The sequence below is a fragment of the Silene latifolia genome, chromosome 8 (assembly GCF_048544455.1).
Source record: "Silene latifolia isolate original U9 population chromosome 8, ASM4854445v1, whole genome shotgun sequence".
Taxonomy (NCBI): Eukaryota; Viridiplantae; Streptophyta; class Magnoliopsida; order Caryophyllales; family Caryophyllaceae; genus Silene; species Silene latifolia.
This window is the reverse complement of record NC_133533.1, coordinates 108,332,875-108,359,231: the sequence shown is the minus strand read 5'-3', so window position 1 is coordinate 108,359,231 and position 26,357 is coordinate 108,332,875. Positions and strand designations below refer to the sequence as shown.

General features: G+C 44.6%; 1 protein-coding gene across 1 annotated transcript; it reads left to right on the top strand.

The window, feature by feature from the left end:
• The first annotated feature begins 8,944 nt into the window (after nt 1-8,944).
• Nucleotides 8,945-11,390, top strand: LOC141595837 (branched-chain-amino-acid aminotransferase 2, chloroplastic-like). Its single transcript, XM_074415794.1, has 8 exons — nt 8,945-9,052; nt 9,394-9,570; nt 9,639-9,770; nt 9,860-9,958; nt 10,071-10,187; nt 10,537-10,632; nt 10,911-11,023; nt 11,122-11,390. The coding sequence occupies exons 1-8, from the start codon at nt 8,945-8,947 to the stop codon at nt 11,234-11,236; spliced, it is 957 nt and encodes a 318-aa protein (XP_074271895.1). The 3' UTR covers nt 11,237-11,390.
• The last annotated feature ends 14,967 nt before the right edge of the window (nt 11,391-26,357 follow it).

Sequence of the window (26,357 nt, the reverse complement as noted above, 5' to 3'; positions counted from 1 at the left end):
TTGGTCTTATTCGTTCCTCTCGGCCTCTCCTGCAACAACGAACGAACTGAGGGCTTGGCTTTGTGCCAAGCGTACTCACTCCGACGCCCAAGTCAGTAAACTTAAATATATATGTTGTATGCTAATTGGCTAGGAATATATTGCAGAGAGATAAAGAAGATTATACCGGATGAATAGTGTATTTAGGTTAAGTTGTGTATTTCTGAATTGGGATCCCTTCCTCAATGAAGGTTGAGGAGTATTTATAGACTTCACCTTTTGTCACGTAGTGGCCAAGTGGCCAAGTGGCTAGCAGGTGGAAAGACTGATCTACCCCTCGGCCGAGGGACCTATGGCAGGCCGGCGGGCCCTGTTGACTCACCGCCGAGGGGTCTTGGATGTGAGTACGCGGGTATGTGTCCCGGCTGGAAGGTTGTCATGCCGAGACCCAGGCTGACCGGCTGATGATTCTCATCGGCTAGGCTGTCTTGGTCGTTGACTTGCTGTGGACATCTTTGACCTTGCTCAATATGTTGACTTGGTCAGCGGTGCAGAATATGCCCCATCAATTTGCCCCCAGCGTAGTCTATGCCGTGGTATGGGCTTCGATGTACGTCTGAGCGTATATTCTGCGCAAGTAGTTTGTAGAAAATTTTCCTGCATCGGCTCCTTCTGTGGCGGCTTCTTCTGCTCTGCCTAGTCTTTCTTAGGCCGTACCATATCCCCCCTCCACATGGATGTGTTTTGGGCATCCGATGTGGAAAAGAAAGGGACGCTGGCCGAGACCGAGGTTGAGACTGCCGGTTATTTACGATCGCCCCCGGCCGGCGGTGTCTAGCTTGGTCGATTACGTGGCCGGTGGAGAAAAGGTGCATGGGAATTTGTTGAGGAAGGTGAATAGGCGGAGAGATTTGAATAGGCGTGTTGAAGACGTTTGGTCACTGTTGCATTGATTGACACAACTGTTGCAACGATTGACATCCCGTGGTTGCATGTCCGACACGTGTCTGCACGCTGATTGGTTGACGCTTCATGGGTGTTTTTCTTTGATTGGTCTGCTTCATGGGCTTTTCCCTATAAATAGGGCAATCGCTCCGAAAAATTGGCCACCAATTTCATTCTCCAAAATTTCCTTCTCTCTAAACTTCCAAGGGTTTCTTTTTCTAATTTCCAGAGTTGTTACCCCGGCGAGCGTTTTCTTCAAGGTAAACAAACAAACTTTCCAATTTTTAATTTTGTAATTTCATTGTAAACATGTCTTCTGCCGACGCCGGGCCTAGTAAGCCGGGCCGTAGGTCACCTTCTCCCGAGGTCGATCCTCGAATTCTGGAGGAATGGGAGGATGATTCTGATGTCGATGATGACGCAGAATATTTTGGTGACGATGCTGAGGAGGCTCGTCCCAACAACGTGAGGAAGTACGTTATGGATCACGGCCTTGCTTGTAAAGTCCGTCTTGACTGTACTTGGACCCATAAGTTAGCCCCATTTGTTCGGTGAGATATTTTTCGAGAAACATTTCTTCTTCGGTGAGGGCTACGAAATCGTTATCCTGGAGGAGGGTCGGGTGTCTGTTGCCCTCCACCGGGCCCACACCGGCGTATATATGCGACATTTGGAGTTTGGGCTCCGATTTCATTTGAATGGGTACGTTGTGGCCATCCTTAAGGCCATGAACGTTGCCGTTGCCCAATTGCACCCGTTGGCCATGAGGACCATAATCGGGTTTGTCTGACTTTGTCTCTTCAAGGGGGAGGCCCCAACGGTGAACTTATTTCGCCGACTTCACTACCTCCACCGTCATTCTCGGCGCGCCGGTGGTTCAGCGTGCACACGGAGAAGGGTTATATTATGGCGACAAACTTTCCTCTTGCAAGGGTGGCGGGGGTCGGTGGGTGTACGTTAAGGTGCCGAACGACTATCCGCTTCCTGCTCCTTTCAAAGCATCAAGTTAACTTGCGGTGTGAGACTAAGGCGGAGCATGACGGATGGGTCTCCGGAAGAAACTCAAAATGGATCTTTGGCGGGGTTCTTCTCTCGGAGGACGAGAGGTTGGCAATGCGGCTTTTTGAGGTAGACAAGGGTGGGCTGCCGAAAAGATGGATTCCTCCAACGCAGATCATTCTTCAGGATGAGCCGCTTTGCCATGTCGGCCTCATACCGGCCCTAGCGCAGGGTGAGTGGGGTCGGTGTGAGGCCCATCACTGTTCTCGTTGTGTCTTTAAACTTTGATTTATTTCTTCTACTTAACTATTGCTTCGTTTCCTTCGCAGGCCATTTTGGACCGGACCTGTCTGAGGATATCCTCCGGAGAATGGGGCTGAACAAAGATAAAACCGTTGCTAACTTACATCCCAAAGCTCTCCCCAATGACCGCAGGAGGTCGCCGACTGATCTCATAGAGCAGCGGCTGAAAAGCTTGAGTGCGGTGGAGACCCAGGCGAAGGTTGTTAGTAACGTGTCGCGTCATACGCGCAAAACGAAGTCCTCGGCGGTGGTGGCGTCGACACCGGCCCCGCCTTCCATCCCCCCTGTTCAGAAGGAGACGGTGGAGGTCATTTGTATCTCCAACGGGGATGACTCCGACGAGGAGGAGGGCTCGCCCCTCGTCCGTAAAAGAAAACAGACGGCCTATACCGCGACCGTTGATTCTGCTGCTGACGAGGAGACGCGCGTTTCGGCCAAGAGGGCCAAGCACGGTATTGTTCTTTCTGTGGCTTTAGATTTAGCCGGTTCCTTAGGCGCTTCGGCATGTCTGCGTATGTCGATACTTATGCTTGCTTTAAATTTTGTAGATCGGCCCCAGTCGTCCGCCGCTCCTGTTGGGCAGCAGGTGGAGGGGAGCTCTGTGCGGGCTGGTGATCAACACGTCACCGTGAACTCTTCATCCCAGAAGGTTTCCTTCCCCCACTCTGGCCGGTGATAAAAATGTCGCCACTGTCCCTTCATCCCAGAAGGTTTCCTTCTCCCAGCTCATAGATGAAGGCACGGAGCTGATCAAAGAGCTGGCGAGGTGGAACAGTCTTACCGGTGCTCGTATCGTAGAGCAGGAGAAGGTCGTGGCTCAATCCACCTTGGAGCTAAATGCCACTAAGAGGGTGGCCGCGAAGGCCAAGCAGGATCTTCTCAATGAGCAGAGGCTTAGGGGAGAGGCCGAGAGGGCGCTCTTGGCTGAAAGAAAACTCAGGCAGGACGTTGAGAAAGAGGTCCTTGCTGAGAGAGCCAAGGCCGAGGCTGCGGCAGCTGAATCTGCTAAGCTGCTGGAGAAGTGTACACTCGTTCAGAGGCACGCCGACCTCTACCTCAACAGAGGAATGAATCCAGGGGACTGTTTAAGGCCCGGGCGGAGGTGGTTCGGATCGAGATGCCGTCATTAGGCAAAAGGATAAGGACATTGAGATGCTCCAAACCGTCATGCTCCCTAACATGTGTGCTTGAATTAGGGATTTAGCCGAAGGAGCTGCTAGGGAAGTGATTGAGGAGCTCTTCCCTCTTGATGGTTCCTTTCCGTGGGGACGAGATATGACAAGTCGCTTGATGACAAGCTCGAAGCCAAGGAGCAAGCCGTGGCGGAGAAGGCTAAAGAGGCGGAGAGGCGAAGGCGAGCGAGAAGGAGGCGGCCGCCGAGAAGGCAGCTACGGCTGAGAAGGCTAAGGAGGCCCAAGAGGAAGCCAAGCGGGCAAAGGCGCCGAGGCCGCCGAGGCTAAAGCCGAGGCCGCTAAGGGAGCTATTTGGGGTACTCATCGAGGAAAGTGCGTGCCGCCGCGATGGCGAGCAACAACGGACATAGGGGGATAGCATTTGTAATTTTTGGTCTTTTGGCTTATCCTTGTAATTTCTTGTGATTCGTTGAATATATTTAATGAGAGTCCGTTTTTACTTCACTTCTTTTCCTTGTGCTAGTATTCGAGCTTCGACTGTCCTTTTAGCGTCTCCGTCTTTGTCTGGGTTGTCTCTTTCCGTTATTAATTGAGTATCTCTTATGTTCCCGCCTCGGCTTGGCGAGCGCAGTCTAGAGTGCGTGTCTCAATTGTGTTAACGCTTCCAAGGCATCTTGATCGTTTCGGCGAGTATTAACGCGCTGGTTATAACCGTCGCGATGTCCGCTTCCTTAGGGTGCATGCGCTCTTGTCGGTGCACGCAGTGTGAGTGTCGTCTGCCGTGGCGTCTACTACTTTGAGTGATGCGACGGCGTCACACCTCTTGGGGTGACTCGCCGTGGCGTCTACTACTTGGAGTGGCTGCGACGGTGCCTGTTTCTTGAAGGAGACTCCTGTGGCGTCTACTACTTGGAGTGACTGCGACGGCGTCACACCTCTTGGGGTGACCGCCGTGGCGTCTACTACTTGGAGTGACTGCGACGGTGCCTGTTTCTTGAAGGAGACTCCTGTGGCGTCTACTACTTGGAGGCTGCGACGGCGTCACACCTCTTGGGGTGACGCCGTGGCGTCTACTACTTGGAGTGGCTGCGACGGTGCCTGTTTCTTGAAGGAGACTCCCGTGGCGTCTACTACTTGGAGTGACTGCGACGGCGTCACACCTCTTGGGGTGACTGCCGTGGCGTCTACTACTTGGAGGATGGCTGCGACGGTGCTGTTTCTTGAAGGAGACTTCCGCTCTTGTCGATATGACAGTGTGAGTCGGCGTCTGCTCCTTCCTAGTGATTACGGGAGAGCGTACATTCGATGGAAGACTTGGATGATTTTTCGTTTAGGTAAAAACATGCGCCGGGCGCCCACGACTATTTTGGACACCTCCGACGTTACATGGAGTATTCCGAGATTTTCCGGCGTCCTAATGGCCCGTTGAAGGCGTACCTCCCGGTTAGACGTTAGTTACATCCATGAGGTCGCTCTCTGTTGTAAGGATAGACCTTTCCCTTTCTCCGATTTCTTTGCCACCTTAAGGGATTGCATGTTGCATCCTCTCGGCGGCGCTATCCGGGCGTTCACCACCTCGTCATTCTCGTCTTTGGAGACGAGCTTATGCGCTTCCCCCAGGTCCGAGACGTACATCAATGTTAGGGCCCGGATGGACATCACTGCGTCGGCCTCGCTCAGAGTGACGCGGCCTATGAGAACGTTGTAGGCGGATGAGCCGTCGATGACCACGAACTCGGCTAGGACATTCTTGGCCGCATTCCTTTCGCCGAACGTTACGGAGTCCGATTGATCCCGGTGGTACCGGTCCGGCCCCGCAGAAACCGTATAGCGGGTTGGTGCGGGGGCTTAAATCCTTGACCTTCGGGCCGAGGTGAGGAAGCACTCCGAACATGACATTCGTGTATGCTTTGTGTCAATCGGGCACCTTTTGACCAGGTGGTTGGATATGTCCAAATTGACTACAAGTGGGTCGTTGTGAGGAGCGATGACTCCTTCGTAGTCCTTTCTTCCGATAGTTATGTCGGGGATGTTGGAAGAGGGGTGGCGTGTGTTGGGCACAAAGTTGATGGCCCGATAGAGCTCGTTCGGGTGTCGTTTGTACCCATGAGCGGACCCTCCGTTCTCGTGGCCCCCGATGACAACGTGGATCACTCATATCCGTTCGAAGACGGATTTCTTCTCGAACGCCGGCGTCGGTTTTTGGCTTTTGGCAACGTACTTGCCGAGGCTCCCCTTCCCGATCGGCTCTTCAATGGCATTCTTGAGATGCCGCGATCGTTGGTTAGATGGCGGTGTGGCCGTGGTACTCACAAGATCTTGGCTCGTGTCACCGTCACTCTTTGGTTTTGGGGTCTCTCCCACTTCGGCCCTCGCTTTTGCTCGGGCGAAGACTTGGCGGCGATACGACGAGAGGGGTTTTATCGTTATACCGCCTCTGGTGGTACGTTCCCGAACTCCACCCGGCGCCCGCCGAGTCCTGTTTCCTGGCAGATTTGTCAGGCCGTGACCTATTATTGTCACGGCGTCTTTCTTCGGACCGTGACCCGCTGTTGTCACGGCGTCTTTCCTGCGGATTGTCCTCCTGGCGGCTCTTCTTTTCCGAGTGCTCGGCCTCGCTCGGGCCCAGCCACGTCTTGTGATAGTCTTCTACCTTGATGGCTTGGTCAGCCTTCTTCCTGGCGGCATCCAAGCCCAGGCCTCCGCACCTGATGAGCTCATTTTTCAAATCTCCCCTTGGGAGGCCTTTCATCGTACGCGAAGGCCGCCGATTCGGGATTAATCTCCGAATCTGGTTGGACCTTTCCGTCGAACCTTTTCATGTAGCTTCGTAGAGACTCGCCCCCTTCTTGTTTGATAGTTAGGAGGTCCGATGTCTCCACGGCCCTTCTCTTGTTGCAAGAGTACTGGGCTAGAAAGGCGTCCCTTAGGTCGGCGTAGTAGTACACCGAGCCGTCGGGGAGCCCCTTGTACCAACTTTGAGCCATCCCATGCAATGTCGTTGGGAAGACTCGGCACCATACTTCATCGGGCTGCTCCCCATGCGACATGTGAGACTCGAAAGCCTCGGCGTGGTCGGTGGATCACCCTCCCCTTTGTATGATATGGGTGGCAACTTGAGCTTAGTTGGCACCTGGACTTCTAGGACGAGGCGAGGGGCTGTCGATCACATCGGACGACACGTGGAGATCGGCTCCTCGCATTCCTAGCCCGACTCCTCTCCTCGTAGCGGGAGGGACTCCTTCCCGACTACGGCGAGTCGGGCTTCTTCTTCTCCGACTACGATGGGTCGGACTTCTTTCATTCCTCCGGAGTGGGCCTCGTGGTGCTTTGTGGTGACGTTGTCCCCCGCGAGTGCGGTCGGGACTTATGTCCATCACCGCATTCGGGCTCCTCCGGTGTTTCAACAGGGCCAACCTCTTCCGGTGCTCGTTCAAGTCTCTTGGAGTCACGTTCGGGCCCCTGGTCTCTCGGACGGGTCCCGCCGCTCTTGTCGGTGTGACGGTGTGAGCCGACGTCCTACCGATGAGGTCCAGGATTTGCTTTAGCAATGCCACGTCGACCACATGTCCCATGAGGGTGACTTGGTTGGCGGGCGGCGTCGCATCTGGTGTTATTGGCATCCCGAACTCCGGTTGGATTACTCGCCGGCGGAGGGGTGTATGACTCGAGAATTGTTGAAGGTATCATCCGGGTGGAGGGGCTCGTCGATTTACGAACACCCCTTGTTCTTTTGACATCTTCTTAGCTTTTTGGGTGGGTTTTTGTTGTTTTTTTTTTTTTTTTTTTTTTTTGGGAATGAATGTGACTAGCTTCTAGTGTCTTTTCCCCGAGACGGCGCCAATTGTTCCGGGTGTAATTCCGAGCAAGTATCGTTACCACCCGTGGCTTGTAGAATGATGTCTTGAGTTGGATTCTCCTTTGGTCTTATTCGTTCCTCTCGGCCTCTCCGCAACAACGAACGGGCGAGGGCTTGGCTTTGTGCCAAGCGTACTCACTCCGACGCCCAAGTCGATAAACTTAAATATATATGTTGTATGCTAATTGGCTAGGAATATATTGCAGAGAGATAAAGAAGATTATACCGGATGAATAGTGTATTTAGGTTAAGTTGTGTATTTCTGAATTGGGATCCCTTCCTCAATGAAGGTTGAGGAGTATTTATAGACTTCACCTTTTGTCACGTAGTGGCCAAGTGGCCAAGTGGCTAGCGGTGGAAAGGCGATCTACCCCTCGGCCGAGGGACCTATGGCAGGCCGGCGGGCCTGTTGACTCACGGTAGGGGTCTTGGATGTGAGTACGCGGGTATGTGTCCCATTTGGAAGGTTGTCATCCGAGACCAGTCGACCGGTGATGATTCTCATCGGCTAGGCTGTCTTGGTCGTTGACTTGCTGTGGACATCTTTGACCTTGCTCAATATGTTGACTTGGTCAGCGGTGCAGAATATGCCCCATCACCGCCTATTTTCAGAAGAATTTTAAAATTCGCAACTAACCACAATCTTAATTATTTTATGCAAATTCTCAACTAAGATATTCTCAACTAAAATAATGTGTAATCATACATCCATTTATCTTAATAATTTTAAGTTCAAATTTTCATCTAATTATTATTAATATGGAATTATAAAAATACAAAGTTGGTGTAAAATCGAATGACAGCCATATACACTGTGAATAACATCTGGACTTGAATAATTAACATACATAGACTAACTCACTAACAAATATTATTCGATGCATACGCATTATTTTGAGTGTAATACTCCGCAACATCAATGTTAATTAATCTCGCGTTTCATGCACAATTTAAAAATTTGGACGGTCTATTCTGAAATGATTAGGGCTTGCCTAGTGGCGTAGGTAGTGGGGTCTTGAGACCTTACAATTTTTCGACAATTGACATTTTTCATCAACAATATTTAATTGGCTAATTTGAAAAATTTGTGTCTTTAAAATCCCGTAATAAAACAAATGAATAACAATTACATTAGAATTGACCTCATATTTAAACGATTTCGGCTCCGCCACTGAACATGCCACCGCGCTTATAAATAGGAACTATAACAAGTTACAATTTTATCAACAAAATTCTACGTTGTTTTTTCTCTTTTATCGAACACTATAATCTTTTTGATCACTATGGCCTCAGATTCTTCTAACTCTAGGTAATGTTCGGCAATTGGCACCAATCTTTATCTTTTTTTTTTTTTTTAATGTATTTTAGATGTCATTTCGCCTATGCTCAAATTCGTAAAAAAAAAAAAAGTGAATTCCAAGAAACTGACAAACATTTGCTTATTAACAAATTTAATTTCTAATAAGACCGTTATGTAGGGTTAATTATAACGGTTTGTGATACGAAATAGCGCGCATAAGATACATATAATGGGACATTTGTATGCCGTAAAGCAATTCTTGACTAAAGCTACTTCTTGTTTGATTAGAAAATAATTACTCCGTATATATATTTGTGTAAATTTGTGTAAGTTTATTTCCTTTATTTTGACAGGCTTACATGTAATGGAATGGACACGGAAATCGATTGGGATAGTCTCGGATTCGGCGTAACTCCAACAGATTACATGTACATAATGAAATGCTCAATTGGAGACGAGTTTGATAAGGGACAACTTTTACCCTATGGTAATATTGAGTTGAGCCCTGCTGCTGGTGTCTTGAATTATGGTCAAGTAAGTTGATAATTCGTACAACAATGTTATTATAAAGGTATTCCTATCTCTTAAATAAGTGGTTAAAGGTTTGAATCTGGTAACCCATTAAGTGCCTTCAGTATCCTGAAGGAGATTACCTCACCTATCAGTAGGGGATATTCTGGTGGCAGGGTGGGTTGAGAGCTGGCCTGTATGGGGAAGTTCGACCCTGGCTAGACAAAGGTCGGGGGCAGGTCGAGCTAACTCGCCCTGTTAGCCACCACCAGTTACTCATAATTATCACTATAATCTATGGACTTAATAAGAATGAACGGGGTAGTTTTGTACTAAAACTAACAATGTTGTGTAAATTCCCAAAGGGCTTATATGAAGGAATGAAGGCAATGAGGCGAGAAGACGGGAAAATAGTGTTGTTCCGACCTCATGAAAATGCATTGCGCATGCAAATAGGGGCTGAAAGAATGTGCATGCCTTCTCCTTCTGTTGATCTCTTTGTTGATGCTGTCAAGAAGACCGTTCTCGCTAACAACCGCTGGGTCTGTATTTCACAACCTTAAACTCTACTTTCGCCTCCAGTTTTTAACCTCTTTGGCCATGGAAACAGATTCCTCCGGCAGGGAAGGGTACCCTATACATTAGACCTTTGCTTCTAGGAACCGGACCGGTTTTAGGGTTGGCCCCGGCTCCAGAGTACACGTTCATCATCTACGTTACTCCTGTTGGCAATTATTTCAAAGTTAGTTTCCTATCCCTTGTCTGCAATACACTTCTTATCAGAGTCTTATCTTCTAACAAATCCTTCATATTGGTATATGTAACTATCAGGCGGGAAGTGCCCCCTTAAGCTTGTACGTTGAGGACGAGTTTCATCGTGCTTCTCGTGGTGGCACCGGTGGTGTCAAATCGATCACCAACTATGCACCGGTAATAAGTTATAAGATGTGATCTATTTAAAGTCGGCGGTGTGACCGTAAATTTGCCAATAATTACTACACTGATATTTTTGTACCTGTTGTTTGATTAATGTTTATTTTAGGCTTTGAAACCATTAATAAGGGCAAAGAGCAAAGGATTTTCTGATGTGTTGTATCTTGATTCAGAACACAACAAATATGTGGAGGAAGTCTCCGCTTGCAATATATTTATCGTCAAGGTATAACATATCTTGGATTAAGACTTTGTTTGGTAAAATTAAAAGTTAATTGATAAGGTAGCTGAAAAGTAGGAGCGATAAGATAACTGATTAAATAAAACATTTTTGGCAAAGCACTTGAAAAGGTAGTTGGTTTTTGGTGAATTGACCTAAAATGATATAATAATTATTAAAATATTATAGAATAAAATGGTAAATTGGAAGTAAGATCAGGTACCTTATTTTTCATTTCAGGTAACTTATTTGCCTATTTGGTTAAATAAGCTACATGTCAAACACTTGCATACAAAAATAAGGTAGCTTATATTTATGTAACTGTTTCCTTGTCCAAATCAATCACTATTTTCAGGACAATATAATCTCGACTCCTCCAACGAAAGGCTCTATCCTGGCAGGAATTACTAGAAACGGCATCATTGAAATCGCGCATGATCACGGTTATCAGGCAAGTCTTATTCAGCTGACGCTTATATAGTTGATCAATAAACCAAGCATGACCAAATGTCTGCTAATTTAGCTGGCAAAATCGTAAGAATGGTACTGAAAACCTAAATTTATATCGTGTTAACATCATGATCGCCTTTATAACACCGTTTAAAAGACACATACGTAAACCTAGTCATAAAGAAACAAACTTTTATTTCTCCATACATTTTAATTCCGCTTAAAAATTACAAGATTGAACAATTTCACAATAGTTCCAAATGATAAAATATCGTGCAGGTCGAGGAACGACTAATTGAAGTAGAGGAATTGCTGAAAGCAGATGAAGTTTTCTGTACAGGAACTGCAGTGGTAGTAAACCCAGTTGGTAGCATAACATACCAAGACAAAAGGTTAGTCTTTAACAAATTCCTTCCAATATCAAAGTCCTGAGACCATTTTAAAGAGCATACTTTGTGAAATGTTAATATTGATTTCCATAAAAATGCAGGGTTGATTACAAAATAGATGAAAATGCTGTGTATAAAAGGATGTTCTCAACTTATATGGCAATTCAAAAGGGTGAGATTGAAGACAAGAATGGATGGATTGTTGAAATTAATTGATTTCTGATGGAATTTTAAAAAGGTTATGTAATAAAGATGTTGTGAATAAAATGTCATGTTTAATCTAATAAAATTTATTAGATTGATTGAGTGAAATAAAAGGAAATTTATAAATTTCAAGTAACAATATTAATTAGTCCATCCTAGGGCTGTAAATGATCTGAACTGACTCGTTAGGATCGAAATCAGCTTGGTCAAAACTCGGGTCAAAACTGATTCCGAGCTGATTTCAAGCCAAGGTATGCCAAATCCGAGTCGATTCTGAGCTGAGTATAGTACGGATCGAAAGCTCTTATAGGCTCGTTTTATTTTATTATTATTATTTAATTTTGGCATTTACAATTGTTTTTGTTCTTAATTAATAAATGTTATTTTAGCATTTATGATTAATTTTGAATTATATTTGATAAGTATTTTATATTTACATTTTTCTATAATATATTTATTTTTAATTTGATATAAAAGTTAAAGAAAGTAAAGAAAAATATGATTTAACCGAGAGCCTAATCCGAGCCGATTTCGAGCTTTAATTTCTTAAGCTCGGAAATTTCCGAGCCGATTCGGAGCTCAAGCTCGAGTTTCTGAGCTGATTGCAAACCCACCCGAACTCAAGCTCAAACCGGCTCGATTACACCCCTAGTCCATCCTAAATGAGTTTTTTCAAATGCCTCGGACATAAATAAATCCCGCATTGCCCATACATATCAAGTTCAAATATTTTTTTTTTGCATGGGAGCAGCAATCCGATCTTAAATTATGATTTCTTGAGTTAGAGCTTATCACTCTGATAAAAACATGCTTAAACGGTTTTGTGCATAGTTTACAAATTAGCGCAAATGTTTTTTTGATATTGTCTCATATACTGATATTATGAGACATGCCATAAAACATACTAATAACTAACAATAACAAAAATAAAAACAAAAATAAAATCGTGAAATAAAAAAAGTAACTTCTCATTATAATGAGACATCTTACAATTTATTATTGATTATTGTGAGACAGTCTTATACGAAAAGTGACATAAAAATGTAAAATATCCACAAAACGCATATTCTTTGTATAGCATTTACAGATTCGGCCATTTTAGAGAGCACACATGTTTCATACTTTCACTTGGATCTAAGATTGAGACCCTTTAGGCCTTTAGTCACTATCTGGAATGGATGTCTCAATTACATTTTGTTGGGCCATTTGCGGCCCTTATTTAAAAGAATCATCTTTTTCAGGGAAAAAAAGATTCTCCACTAGCATTTATATTCCATTCTAGTACTCATTTCAACCATATCTATATATCCTTTTTTGCCTTTAATGGAATAAAACAAGAAGTTGAAAATACACTAGGTCTCCTTTATAATAGGTATATCCGTCATAAGTTTATAACGGGTCATATATTATTTATAGGGATTGATAAAATAAAAATTAGTGTGACAGGAAGTCACAAATGATTTGTCTTTATGTATCCATGTGGGTTTTATTAATGGGTTTTGACTTTTGATATATACTCCCTCCGTACCACACCAAAGGTAACGTAGGGAAAAATGGAGTATTTAAGAAAAATTGGAAAAAGTAAGGGTAAAGAGGGAATAAATAGGTGAGGGTATGTAATTGAGTGTTTAATTGTGGGTTTGGTAGGTGGGGTATGTAGTGGCATTTTGTGTAAATATCAAATGGTTATAACGATAAGTTGGTAAAGTTGTGGGCCAATTAAGGAATGTTACCTTTGGTGTGGTACGTCCGTTTATAGTAAGTGTTACCTTTGGTGTGGTACGGAGGGAGTACAACCCAATGGGTTGCATTAATTGCATTGGGTAATGTATAATTTAGTCTTAAATTCCTGACTTAATACCAAATATGAAAGATATTAAATGCTTAAATACAGCATAATGAGTTGTATATATCAAAACCCCTTTATTAAAACCTCCAAAAAAAGTTTGTTCCATTACATGAAAAAATTTATCCTTAAATAAACAAACTTAGTTTGATATTAAAAACGAGGTTCTTTCAAAAAAAACAAGAAAAATTTTGGGCCCCGTTAAGTAATTAACTAATTAATTACATTAAATAATTAATATTTTTATCATGGAAAAACTTTAAGTAAGTTATTCCATTGTGACAAAAAATTCTTAATTTTTGAGATTATCAAAAAAATGGTTCTTCCATTGCACTTGTCCTTAGGTCCTCTAAGAGGACCAATAATATGTCCTTCCTAGCAAATAGGAAGCTTCATCTGATATGACGATCCAATAAAAATAGGGATTTTGTAAATTGTACTCTCGTATCTTTTATAAGTTCCAATCATAAGTTTATACCTAAAACTGAGTGAGTAGTTCTTTAGTTAAATAATACGGAGTATATCACCGATTGCACATAAAACTTGTAGTTATTTGATGAGTCATAATTATATACAAATTTATGCCTCCCTTTAATTACTTTTGAGACGGTTTTCGTGCTTATATATGTCATTTATACGCCGTTTATGCTAGAATGTCGATACTTCCGCCGTTTGGTGTTTTAATGTAGATTGTATGCATTCGTGGTACAGATGGCTGATAATAAGCACCACGGAGTCGCCAAGACGGAGTACTAGAAAAATGGCAAGAGAAACGAGGAAGAATGGAGAGAAAAGAGGAAGAAACGAGAAGAGAAGCTGTGAAGACTAAAGTCCCTCGATCGAGTAACTCCTTATACGATCGTGCTGATTTGTACTCGATCGAGTAGCCAGAGGTAACTCGATGGGGAGCCTTATATCTGACGTGTTTACGAAACTTCTTTATGTCGGTTTAAGATTATTATAAATAGGAAACTTGTAATCGTGAATTAGGTTACGCTTCATATACATGGGTGTTAAGATTAGTTTTTATACAGTTATTTTCAGATCTACGCACTTTGCTTTAATTCATTGAATCCTTCACTTCGGTAATTGTTAATCTTTACTTAATTTTTATTAATTCAAGTTCTTATTCCTTAATTGCTTTATTTTTCATCTTGTTTATAATCTTAATTATGTTTGCTTTTAATTTAATTATTGTTAGTTTAATTAGTATGAGTAGCTAAACTTCTAATTTAGGGTGAAAGGGGATCTAGGTTGTTAGAAGGGGGATTAATTAATAAAATGATTGTGATACTAGTATAGATCCCGCGCAAATGCGCGGATTTTTAGATAGAAATATTAGAGAATTTAACAATTACACTACTTATTTAACTTCATTTAAAAATTAACTATAAAATTTACTATCAGTAATGTTTTATATTTAGAGGTAGAAACCCAATTACAATAGGTGGGTAACATTATAACTTGAAGAAAACTTATATTAAGAGGTGGAATAGAGAAGGTTCAAGACTTTTACTCCTAATAAAATTGTCGGTTTTACTGAAACCATTTTGTTCACTTTATTTCAAAAAACTATTGTAGTTATATCATTATATCCCACTAAAGGTATAATATAAGCGTGAAGTAATGACATTAGTAATACAATTAGATAAGATATGCGTTGTAATAATTATACTTATGTACTCCATATTTGTTAAATAACAAAATTAACCAAAATTTAAATGTTCGCGTAGTATGGAAAAGGGATAGATATATTAAGTGAAAGTGGAAGAAAAAATATATAATTTGTAAGTTTTTTTCATTTTAGAAGTAAAAATATCTATGAATACTACATACTGAGTATGTTTGTATCAAAAGACAGAATAATATAATTATTTAGAATGAAAATGTTTGCTAAATAACTATACGTAGCCATCATGTTAAGTTTTAAAAATAATAATAGTAAAATATTTTATCAAATGATAGTCTGATAGGTCCATTTTATATATAGTTTAACTCCCTATTTTAGCTCGGATTATTTATTTATTGCACTTCATTAAGTGTATTTGTGAGCTAATTCTGTGCTCTAGGTGTTTTTGCTCGTATTCATTGAATTTTGTAGGAAATGAAGCCTTTGGTAGCTTTTTCCCATCAAATTAGCATTCACTCAAGTTCAAGAGGCTAATGAGAGCAAGTCTTGACCATGCAAGGGCGTTCCGGAAAGTATAGGGGCATTTCGGGAAGAAATTTGAAATCCCGAGCTTGATGAAACCATCTTTGGTTGGTGTGCAAATAAAGAAATTTAGTCCTAGTAAAAGCCCAAGTTAAGAGCATGAATTGGATGCCAAATGATCCCTAGGATGCCTTAGACGGACTCATAAACATGCAAGCATCGGATTCTGCATCACCATAAAGCAAGAAGTTAAAACGAAATTAAGACGAAATTGAAGAATCACACGTCCCCGATCGGGGTTGCCCCTTTTAGGTCGTTTACGTTACACCCCTTATTCCCATATAAAGGGTGTTGATCCGGGACACTTCTACGCAATTTTTACACAACTCTTACACCACTTTTACATGTTTTTCATACACTATTTCAATTTCCTAGTATAGTTTAGATTAGATTTCCTTTAAGCATTTCCTTTATGTTATAAACAATTTCATTCAAGCATTTCAAGTTATCAAATTTGCATTTCAAGTTATTTCCATTTGTTATCTTGTTCTTCATTTCCAAGTTCTTTTTCCATTGTCAAGGTAATCTCATTTCTAGTATTACTTTTGTTATTCATTTACTAGTTAGTATGTTCATGTTTATCATTTCATGTCACTGGTTTAATCTTCATTGTGCAAGAGTAGTTCATTTGTCTAGGGAATAGGGAAGCCATGCATAAATAGTTTGTTGTAATTGTTGAACTAAGATGTTATTGTAATCGTATAATAGTTTCTATCACATTCTTGTATTGAATTGTTAGTCTTTGATTGTTGGCCACTATCTTAGATTAAATTTGTTAATTCTTTCTATAAGTCGAGAGGCACGGAATTGAATTAGATTAAGCATGTTTTAGTAGACCGATCTAGTCATAGCGAGAGCTCGCTAGAACCCGTTCTATGGTTGACAATAAGGCCGAGAGGTGGTTGTCATAAGACCTAAACAATTATCGTATTATCTATTTCTTAGTTTGACATGAGCATTTACATAATTTGCACGTGTAACCCGACTTACCTAAGCTCTTTCTTTATTATTGATTTCTCTTATTGGTTTATCATTGTTTTACAAATCAAACTAAACAATCAATCGATAACCGACCTTGATAGAGTTCACTCAGTGACAACTTGTTTAGCAAATCCCGTCTCCTTGTGTTCAACCCTACTACTACATTCATTTGTGTCTAGGGTATTTATCTTTGTTAGGTGCGCGATAGCCTATCATCATATCATACGTATAATTAGTGCAATTTCATTTATGACAAAATCAGAATATCTTATTAATAGTCTATGCAAATTGAAAAATATATTATATCCTTTTAAAATAGAATAGAGATATTTATTGTTTGGAAAGTATGGCCCATTTATAGATAGGATATAGTGAAGTCTAATAGTCTAATTATAGAATAAATCATTTAGGCGGAAAAATTCTAGTAACCTCTTATTCTTTTAGTAAAAGGGGGATTACATAAGTTATTGTTGTTCAATTGGTGTCTTACTTCTAGTTAATTGATTTACTGATCAGAATTGATTAATTATTAATCTTGCGAATTAAGATTATCACTAACCGGGTTAAGACTAATAAATTAAAGGCAGCGACAATTGAATAGATTAGTTTAATGATAGCTACCGCATGTTAGGCTCTGTTTGGCAAAACTACCTGAAAAGGTAGCTGAAACCTGAAAAGGTAGCTGAAAACTGAAATGTTAACTGAAACCTGAAAAGGTAGCTGAAAATTAGGAGCTGATAAGCTAGGTAACTGATTATATAAAAATGTGTTTGGCAAACTAGATGAGAAGGTAGCTGATTTTGGTAAAATGACGTAAAAGGATATGAAAAGTATTTAATATTATAGAATAAAGGGGTACAAAATGGAAAATAAGTCATTTCAGGTACCTGATTTTTCAAATGCTACCTGAGGTAGCATTTCATTTCAGTTACCTTATTTGACCAAATAAGTTACTTGCCAAACACTTGTAAAAAAATCAGGTAACTGAAATTTTGGTCAAATAAGCTATTTTGGTCAAATAAGCTACCTGAAATGTCGTGCCAAACGGAGCTTTAAGCTTAGATCTAATGGGCATAATAGAGTCGACCAATCTTATGACACTAAACAACTTAATTAACCTTTTAATTGACTAAATTACATCCCCGGATAGTAATCCTAGTGAACCTGATCCCTATAATTTTTAATATGTATTGAATTCGTCTTTTAATTATTCTTGAAATTAGTTACAGAAATCAAACCAATCATACCCCCAGAATTCGATACCTAAGACAGATTATTACATTTGCAAATAGTTATTATCGTCTCCGTGTGGATTCGATACCTTTCTTACCACTGATTATTAGTTAGTATTGAGTAGGTTTACTTTGATTTAAGCGACACGACTTTACCCTTATCATTATTTATGATGCTCTTCATAGAGTTAATGAGCTCTTTTACAAAGTTTCTGTTGGGGCACGATAATTAGGCTAAAGTCATTAGGCCCAAAGCCAGTCTCGGAGCCCATGGTCCTCCTCAAAGGCCCAAGTAATTCAAAGCAACTCCATGTTGCTAAGGGAGGCTCAACCTTGAGAGAGGCCGAGCTAGGGATCATTCCCAGTCGAGGGTTAACTCCAACCACAGCGGGAGAAAGGGTGGGGGTGGGGGTGGGGGGGGGGGGGGGAGGTAGGATTACACCTCCTCGACGAGCACAAAAAGATAGCAAAATGGAGGACCTCGACAAGGAAAGCATTAATGGTGGCGACTTTGGAAGCCAACTATCGAGACTAGCATGATCTGGAAGAGAAATTAATGACCCCAATGAACAAGGGCGAGTTAAAATGGCCGAAGTGAAAAAGAACCTCGTCTCAAAGGCACGAATGGATTGACACAACCTAGAGAAGAAAAGGTGGACTTTGACCGTGTTGTGCGTGCCGTTGAAATAAAAATGGCGATCCAGGCACAGTCCACGTACAGCCATCTACAAGGAACTTAATAACTTTATTATCTTTATGTACAAGTGACTTATGCAATATCAAGGATACAAACACCCTCTACCAAAAAAAAAAAACTCCTCTACCCCCAAATTATTGCATGTATGAAGTAGTCAACCCACGACTCAAGTGAATCTAACGTGTATACCTACAGCTGTAGGTTAGGGAACAACATACCAAAACATTCGTTAAATCTTTAGACTTGCTTGCTACAATTAGACTTCACTTTCAACCAAACAAGCTACAAGATACCCTAAATCTTAGGTGAAGTTGACATCCACATTTAGATTACTTCATTAGCTAACTTTATTGTCACATTTGATGAACTAACATCAAATTACATCAAGAGTACGTGAGATATTACCTAAGTGGTGCAATCATTAATCCAATAGGGAACACATATATATTCATCAAACAACAATAATCCTTCCTACTCTAAATTCATTCATACTGAGTATATCATTGTTTATATTTAGCATAGGATTGTGGATCCCTATGTATGTGCCGCCCATTTAAATGATAAAGACCCTTCCTTTTATTTTTTGGATGACGTGGATATGAATTATTGGGTAAACATCAAAATATATGTGATAGAATGTTAACCACGTACACTGAGTCAATCACCCTTTTTAGAGGGTGACTAACTCGAAGTTTAAAAATCATAGTCCATGCCATTTTATCCTCACAAGTTTACTCTTAATGAGGCTTGAATTTGAAACCCTCTAATAAACGAAATATCAATCCCGGATAACAAAGTAAAGGTGACAAAATTAGAGTGAAAGGGGCAATTAAATTAATAAAGGTAGTAAGACCGTATTTGTTACTTATGCGCCATTTTAAATGGCCACTATTTTCATTTATTAAATTTAGAAAGAGCGAGAAGAATTAATTTGAAATAAAAATAAAGGGAAAGTAGTGTAAGTTTTTATAGTCTAAAATAACATGTTCTAATCTCATAATTAACATGTATAAACTGAATGCGGAAGCGATAAAAGAGATCGATTACTTACCTCCAGCCATTGCTTGAAATAATTGATCCGTCTTAATGAATAAGCCAATTCCTTATTCCCCAAATCTGACTTGGCTCCTCACAATTTAGATGGTGTATTTTCTTAATAAGGTAGGCTTGGTGAACCTTAATCAGAATAAATATGTTCCCCTTATATAGACTCTTGTCATCAAAGAGTCAACGAGACAGTTTCCTAAATTGTGAATGGTAAGTTATTGGAGATAATAGTTGTTCCGGGTGTAATTCCAGAGCAGATGTTTGTTGCCACTCGTAGCTAGTAGGATGATGTCCTTGCTTGAATCCTCCTTGCGGTCTCCTGAAACGATGAACAAACTGAGGGCTCGGCTTTGGCCGAGCGTACTCACTCCGACGCTCAAGTCAGTGAACTTAGAGAGAGGTTGTTGTAACTTGGCTAAGGGTATATTGTAGAGAGATAAGATATTACCAGATGAATAGTGGTTATTAGGTCAATTTGTGGATCCTTTCCTCAATGAAGGTTGAGGAGTATTTATAGGCATTCACCTTTTGTCACGTAGTGGCCAAGTGGCCAAATGGCTATCAGGTGAAAAGAGTTATACCCTCGGCCGATGGACTGTGGCGGGGCTCGCCGAGGGTCTTGGATATGAGTACGCAGATTTGTGTCGGCGAGTTGTCGGCCGAGACCCGGGTGACAGGCCGATGGGCTTCACCGGATAGACTGTCTAAGTCGCTGACTTTGCTGTGGATACCCTTGACCTTGCTCAATATGTTGACTTGGTCATCGGTGCAGAATATGCCCCATCAATTTGCCCCCAGCGTAGTCTATGCCGTGGTATGGGCTCCGATGTATGTTGAGCGTATATTCTGCGCAAGTATTTTTGCAAAATTTTTGGTATCGGCTTCTTCTGAAGCATCGGCAACCTTCTTTGTTAGGCCGTACCATATATCCCCCCTCCACATGGATGCGTAAAGGGTATCCGATGTGGGAAATAATGTGACGGTGGCGAGACCGGTGGAGAGAGTGCCGGTTATTTTTATTGCCCCGGCCGTGCTTCCCGGCTTGGTCGATCATGTAGCCGGCGGAGAGCGGGCGCCTAGGAATTTGTTGAGGGAGATGAACAGGCGAAGAGATGTGAATGGGCGTGTTGAATACGCTTGGTAATCGTAGCATTGATTGACATTCAACCGTTGCAACGATTGACATTCGCGGTTGCATGTCCGACACGTGTCCGCTTGCCGATTGGTTGACGCTTCATGGGTGTGCCCTGATTGGTCCTTCTTCATGGGCTTTTCCTATAAATAGGGTAGTTACTCCGTGATTTTGGCCATTAATTTCATTTCCTCAAATTTTCAAAAATTTCTCCCAAAATCTTCCTCTCTTTAAACTTTCAAGGGCTTTCTATTCTTCCAATCTTCGGTCTTCGATCCGGCGAGTGTTTTTTCTTTGAGGTAAACAAACATTTTCTTTTATTTCGTTTAATAATTTGTTGTGAGCATGTCTTTCGCGATCTTGGACCTAGTAAACCCGCGTCGGGGGCCCTAGGTCTCCTTCTCCTGAAGTTGATCCTCAAATTCTTGAGGAATGGGAGGACTACGATTCTTATGGCGATTTTGGTGATGATTTCGGTGATGAAGTGGAAAGGCCTCGTCGTGATGAAGGGAGGCGATGCGTCTGGATCACGGCGATGCCCGTAAGGTCGGTCTTGACCGTGCTTGGGCTCATAAGCTCTTGATTGTCCAGCGAGGAATTTTTCGAGGGCCATTTTTTCTTCGGTAGGGGATATAAAATTGTTATCCCCGAGGAGGGTCAGGCCGTCTGTTGCCCTCCACCGGGCCACACTGGCGTGTACATGCGGCATTTGGAGTACGGGCTCCGGTTTCCGCTGAATGGGTACGTTATGGCCATTATTAGAGCCATGAACGTTGCCGTTGCACAACTGCACCCGTTGGCTATGAGGACCATAATCGGCTTTGTCCGGCTCTGTCTCTTCAAGGGAGAGGCCCCAACGGTAAATTTATTCCGCCGGCTTCACCATCTCAAACCATTTTCGCGCGTCGGATGGTACAAAGTGTGGAGATGGAGCCGGGTTATGTTTGTCAACAAACTTTCTTCTTGCAAGGATCGGCAAGGCCGGTGGGTGTACGTTAAGGTCGGATGACTATCCGCCGCCCCGCTTTTTCCAAAGACCGAGTTAACTTGCGGTGTGAGACTCGGGCGGAGCACGATAGATGGGTTTCCGGAAGAAGCTCAAAATGGATGCTAGCAAAGTGTCTATCTCCGGGACGATGAGAGGCCGGCAATGAGGCTCTTTGAGGTGGACAAGAGTGGGGTGCCGAAAAGATGGATTCCTCCGACGCAGATCATCCTTCAGGATGAGCCGCTCTGCCATGTCGGCCTCATACCGGCCCTAGCACGGGGTGAGTGGGGTCGGTGTGAGGCCCATCGCCGCTCTTAATGCTCTTGCTCCTCGAATTCCGGTTTATTTCCTCTACTTAACTCTTGCTTTGTTTCTTTGAGACCACTTTGGGAAGGGCTTGTCCGAGGATCTTCTCCGAGAGAATGGGGCCGCACAAAGATGGGACCGTTGCCAACTTGCATCCCAAGGCTCAAACCCACGACCGTAGGAGGTCGCCGGGTGATCTTATGGAGCGGGGCGAGGGGCTTGAGCGTGGAGGAGGCTCGGGCGAAGGTTATCGGCGGCGTTGTTCGTCGGACGCGGAAAAGCTTGATGTCTTAGGCGGCGAGGGCGTCGACGTTGGTTCCAACTCCCACCCCCCCTTCTAAAAAGGTGGAGGTTGTTGATATTCCTTCCGAGGGGGACTCCGATGCGGAGGAATCTCCCCTTATCCGAAAGAGGAAGGAGGCAGCCTCTACCGTTGGCAAGGAAGTGCCTCCTCCGGCCAAGAAGGCGAAGCACGGTACCTATTCATTCCGTGGCTTAAATTTAGCCGAGTCATTGGGTGCTCCCGATGACGAGGCTTCCGACATGTCGATATACGTTGATACCGACGTCTTTATTAAATTTTTGTAGGCCGGCCGCGGCCGGCTTCTCGCTCTCGTTGGGCGGCGGTGGAGGGGACCTCTGCGCAGCCGGTGATCAAGGCGTCACCGTTATCCCTTCATCCCGAAGGCTTCCTCCTCCCGGCCCGCGGTTGGGGGTCAAATTGTTACCACCGTCCCTTCATCCCGAAGGCTTCGTCTCCCGACTTATAGAGGAAGGCACGAAGCTAATTAGGGAGCTTGCAAGGTGGAACGTGGTTACCGCCGCTCGTCTCATGGAGCGCGGGAGAAGGCCGTGGCTCGAGCATTCATGAGCGTAATGCCGCTAAGCGGTGTGGGTGCGTCGGCAAAGCTAGGTCTCCTCAATGAGCGGAAGCTTAGGGGAGATGCTGAGAAGGCGCTCTTGGCCGAGAGAAAACTCAGGGAGGACGCCGAAAAAGAGGTCCTTCGAGAAAGCCAAGGCCGAGGCTGCGGCAGCCGAGGCCGCGAAGTCTTTGGAGAAGTGTAACCATGTTCAAGGGCGTGCCGACCTCTATCTCCAGCAGAGGAACGAATCCGAGGGCCTGTTTAAGGCCCAGGCGGAGGTGGTTCGGGGCAAAGAGGCCATCATCAGCGCGAAGGAGGCGGACATTGAGATGCTCCAAACCGTCATGCTCCCCAATCTGTGCGCTGAATTCCGGGATTTGGCCGAAGGAGAGTGCTAGGGAAGTGATCGAGGAGCTTTTCCCTCTTGATGGTTCCTTTCCGTGGGGTAGATATGACAAGTCGCTTGATGACAAGCTCGAGGCTAAGGAGAACGCCATGGTGGAGAAGGCCAAGGAGGCGGTGAAGGCAAAGATTGAGAAGGAGGCGGCCGCGGAGAAAGCGACTCTTCCGAGAGGGCTAAGGCGGCTAAGGAGGAAGTCGGGAGAATGAGGGCGGCCGATGACGCCGAGGCCAAAGCCGAGGTGCTAGGAAAGCTATTTGGGTTGCCCATTGAAGAAGATGCGGCTACCGCATCGATGGTAAGCAAGCACCAGCAGAGGTTGCTTGATGAGAACAAGTTTACAAAGCAGACCGCTTCACTCCTCACACACCATCATGTGCTGCTTGATGAGAACAAGTTTACAGCAGATCTGCTTCAGCTGTTCGGGGGCCGATCATTAAGCCCTTCCTCCCCGCCATCTTTTGGTGTTTCAAATGACATAATTGTAGCTTTTGCTTTTCTCCTTGTATTTTGTATCCTTTGGCAGGCTGTTATCTCCATTCTTTTCGCCTGCAAACTGCTATTATAAATAAGAGTTCGTTTCTTTTGCCTTCGGCATGGCTGAGGTCTTCACCTTATTTCTTTTGAGCGTCTCAACGGTATTTAGTGTTTCCACTTTGCCTCTGGCTTGGCCGAGGTCTTTTCTCGTTTTTGTCTGAGTTGCCCTCTTACGTTATTAATTGAGCGTCTCTTTTTGTTTGAACCTTGGCTTGGCCGAGGCGATTTAGAGTGTGCATCTCAAATGTTTTTAACGCTTTTAAGGCATTTTGATTTGTTTATCAATTGCGCTGGCCGCGATCGTCGCGGTGTCGCTCGATGGAGCTGCCGCTCTTGTCGGTACGACAGTAAGAGTCGGCGTCTGGATAGCGTGTTACGCGGCGTCTACCACTTTAAGTGACTGCCGAAGCGTCTACTATTTGGGGTGACTGCCACAGCGCTACATTTCTTCGTGGGGACCACCGCTCTTGTCTATGACAAAGTGTGGTCAAGGCGTCCGGATAGCGTGTTACGCGGCGTCTACCACTTTAAGTGATCGCCAAGCGTCTACTATTTGGGGTGATCGCCACGGCGCTACATTTCTTCATAACGACGCTGCCGCTCTTGTCGAATCGACAAAGTATGAGACGGCGTCGGCTTCATTAACGATCGCCGCTCTTGTCGAATCGACAAAGTATGAGACGGCGTCGGCTTCATTAACGATCGCCGCTCTTGTCGAATTGACGAGTATGAGACGGCGTCGGCTTCTTTAACGATCGCCGCTCTTGTCGAATGTGACAGTATGAGACGGCGTCGGCTTCTTTAACGATCGCCGCTCTTGTCGAATCGACAAAGTATGAGACGGCGTCGGCTTATTAACGATCGCCGCTCTTGTCGAATTGTGAGTATGAGACGGCGTCGGCTTTTAACGATGCCGCTCTTGTCGAATTGACGGTATGAGACGGCGTCGGCTTCTTTTAACGATCGCCGCTCTTGTCGAATTGATGAGATGAGACGGCGTCGGCTTCTTTAACGATGCCGCTCTTGTCGAATTGTGTATGAGACGGTGTCGGCTTCTTTATTCCTACCGGTGATTTGTGGGGAAAATGGACATCTTCATGGGAGACTTGGTCGATTTTACATTTGATATTAACATGCGTCGGGATGCCCACATTTGTTTTGGGCACCTCCGGCGCTATACAAGGTCTATCAGTTTCCTAATGCCTCATTTAGAGGCGCTGTTCCCCGTCACCCGTCGGTCGCATCCATAAGGTCGCCCTTCGGTTGCGAGGATGAGCTTTTCCCCTTCTCCGATCGCTTCGCCACTTTGAGGGATTGCATGTTGCATCCTCGCGCGATATCCGGATGTTGACCACCTCGTCCTTCTCGTCTTTGGAGACGAGCTTATGCGCTTCCCCCGGTCCGAGACATACATTAGCGTCGGGCCCGGATGGACATCACTGCGTCGGCATCGCTCGAGTAACTCGGCCTATCGGGCGTTGTAGGCGGAGCGGCCGTTGATGACGACGAACTCGGCTAGGACATTCTTGGCCGTATTCCCCTCGCCGAACATCACCGGTAGTCCGATTGAACCGTGGGTACCAGCCGCCACCGGAGAAGCTGTATAGTGGATGGGTGCGGGGGCTCAAGTCCTTGATTCTCGGCCGAGGTCGTGGAAGCACTCCCGAACATGATGTTCGTGTAGGCGCCCGTGTTCTATCGACGTCTCTTCACTAGGTGGTTGGATATGTCCAAATTGACTACGAGTGGGTCACTGTGAGGGGCGATGACTCCCTCGTAGTCCTTCCCTCCAATAGTCATATCGGGAATCTTCGGGGGCGGTGGTCTGCGTTGGGCACAAAGTTGATGGCCCGATACGGCTCGTTCGGGTGCCGTTTGTGTCCATGAGCCGATCCACCGTTCTCGTTACCTCCGATGACTACATGGATAACTCCTATCCGTTGAAAAACGGATTTCTTATCCGGCCGTGGCGTCGTCTTCGGCCTTTGGCCACATACTTGTCGAGGCTCCCCTTTCGGATTAGCTCTTCGATGGCATTCTTCGATGCGCAGAGTTGTCGATGAGGTGGCGGCGCATCCGTGGTACTCGCAAAGATCGGTTCGAGTCACCGTCTCCTTTTGGCTTGGGAGGCCGTTCCCTTCTCGGCCTCGCCGCTCGGGCGAAGACCTTGGCGGCCGATGCGACCGACCGAGGGGTTTTGTCATGGTAATGCCTTTGGTAAAACATTCCCGAGCTCTCCCCGCGCCGTCGGGCCCATTTCTTGGCGGATCTATCGACCGTGACCGTTATTGTCACGGCGTTTTTCATCGGATCGTGACTGTTATTGTCACGGCGCCTCTCATCCAGGACTATCATCCCGCGGCTTTTCTCTCGAGGGCTCGGCCTCGCTGGGGCCTACCAGGTCTTGTGGTAATCTTCCACCTTGATGGCCTGGTCGGCCATCTTCCTCGCGGCGTCTAGGCCCAGGCCCCTGTGCTTGATGAGCTCGTCTTTTAAGTTTCCCTTTGGGAGGCCCTTCATCGGTCAGCGAAGCCGGTTCGGGATTGATTTCCCGAATCTGCCTGGACCTTGCCGTCGAACCTCTTCATATAGCTTCGTAGAGACTCGTCCTCCTCCCGCTTGATAGTTAGGAGGTCCGACGTCTCCACGACCGTCCTTTTGTTGCAAGAGTCGGGCTAAGAAGGCGTCCTTCGGTCGGCGAAACAAGATACCGAACCGTCGGGAAGCCCCTTGTACCGCTTTGAGCCATCCCATGCGAGTCGTTGGGAAAACTCGGCACGGACCTCATCGGGCTGCTCCCATACCGACATGTAAGACTCGAAAGCCTCGGCGTGGTCGGTCGGGTCGCTGTCTCCTTTATATGTGAACGCCGGCAACTTGACTTGGTTGGCA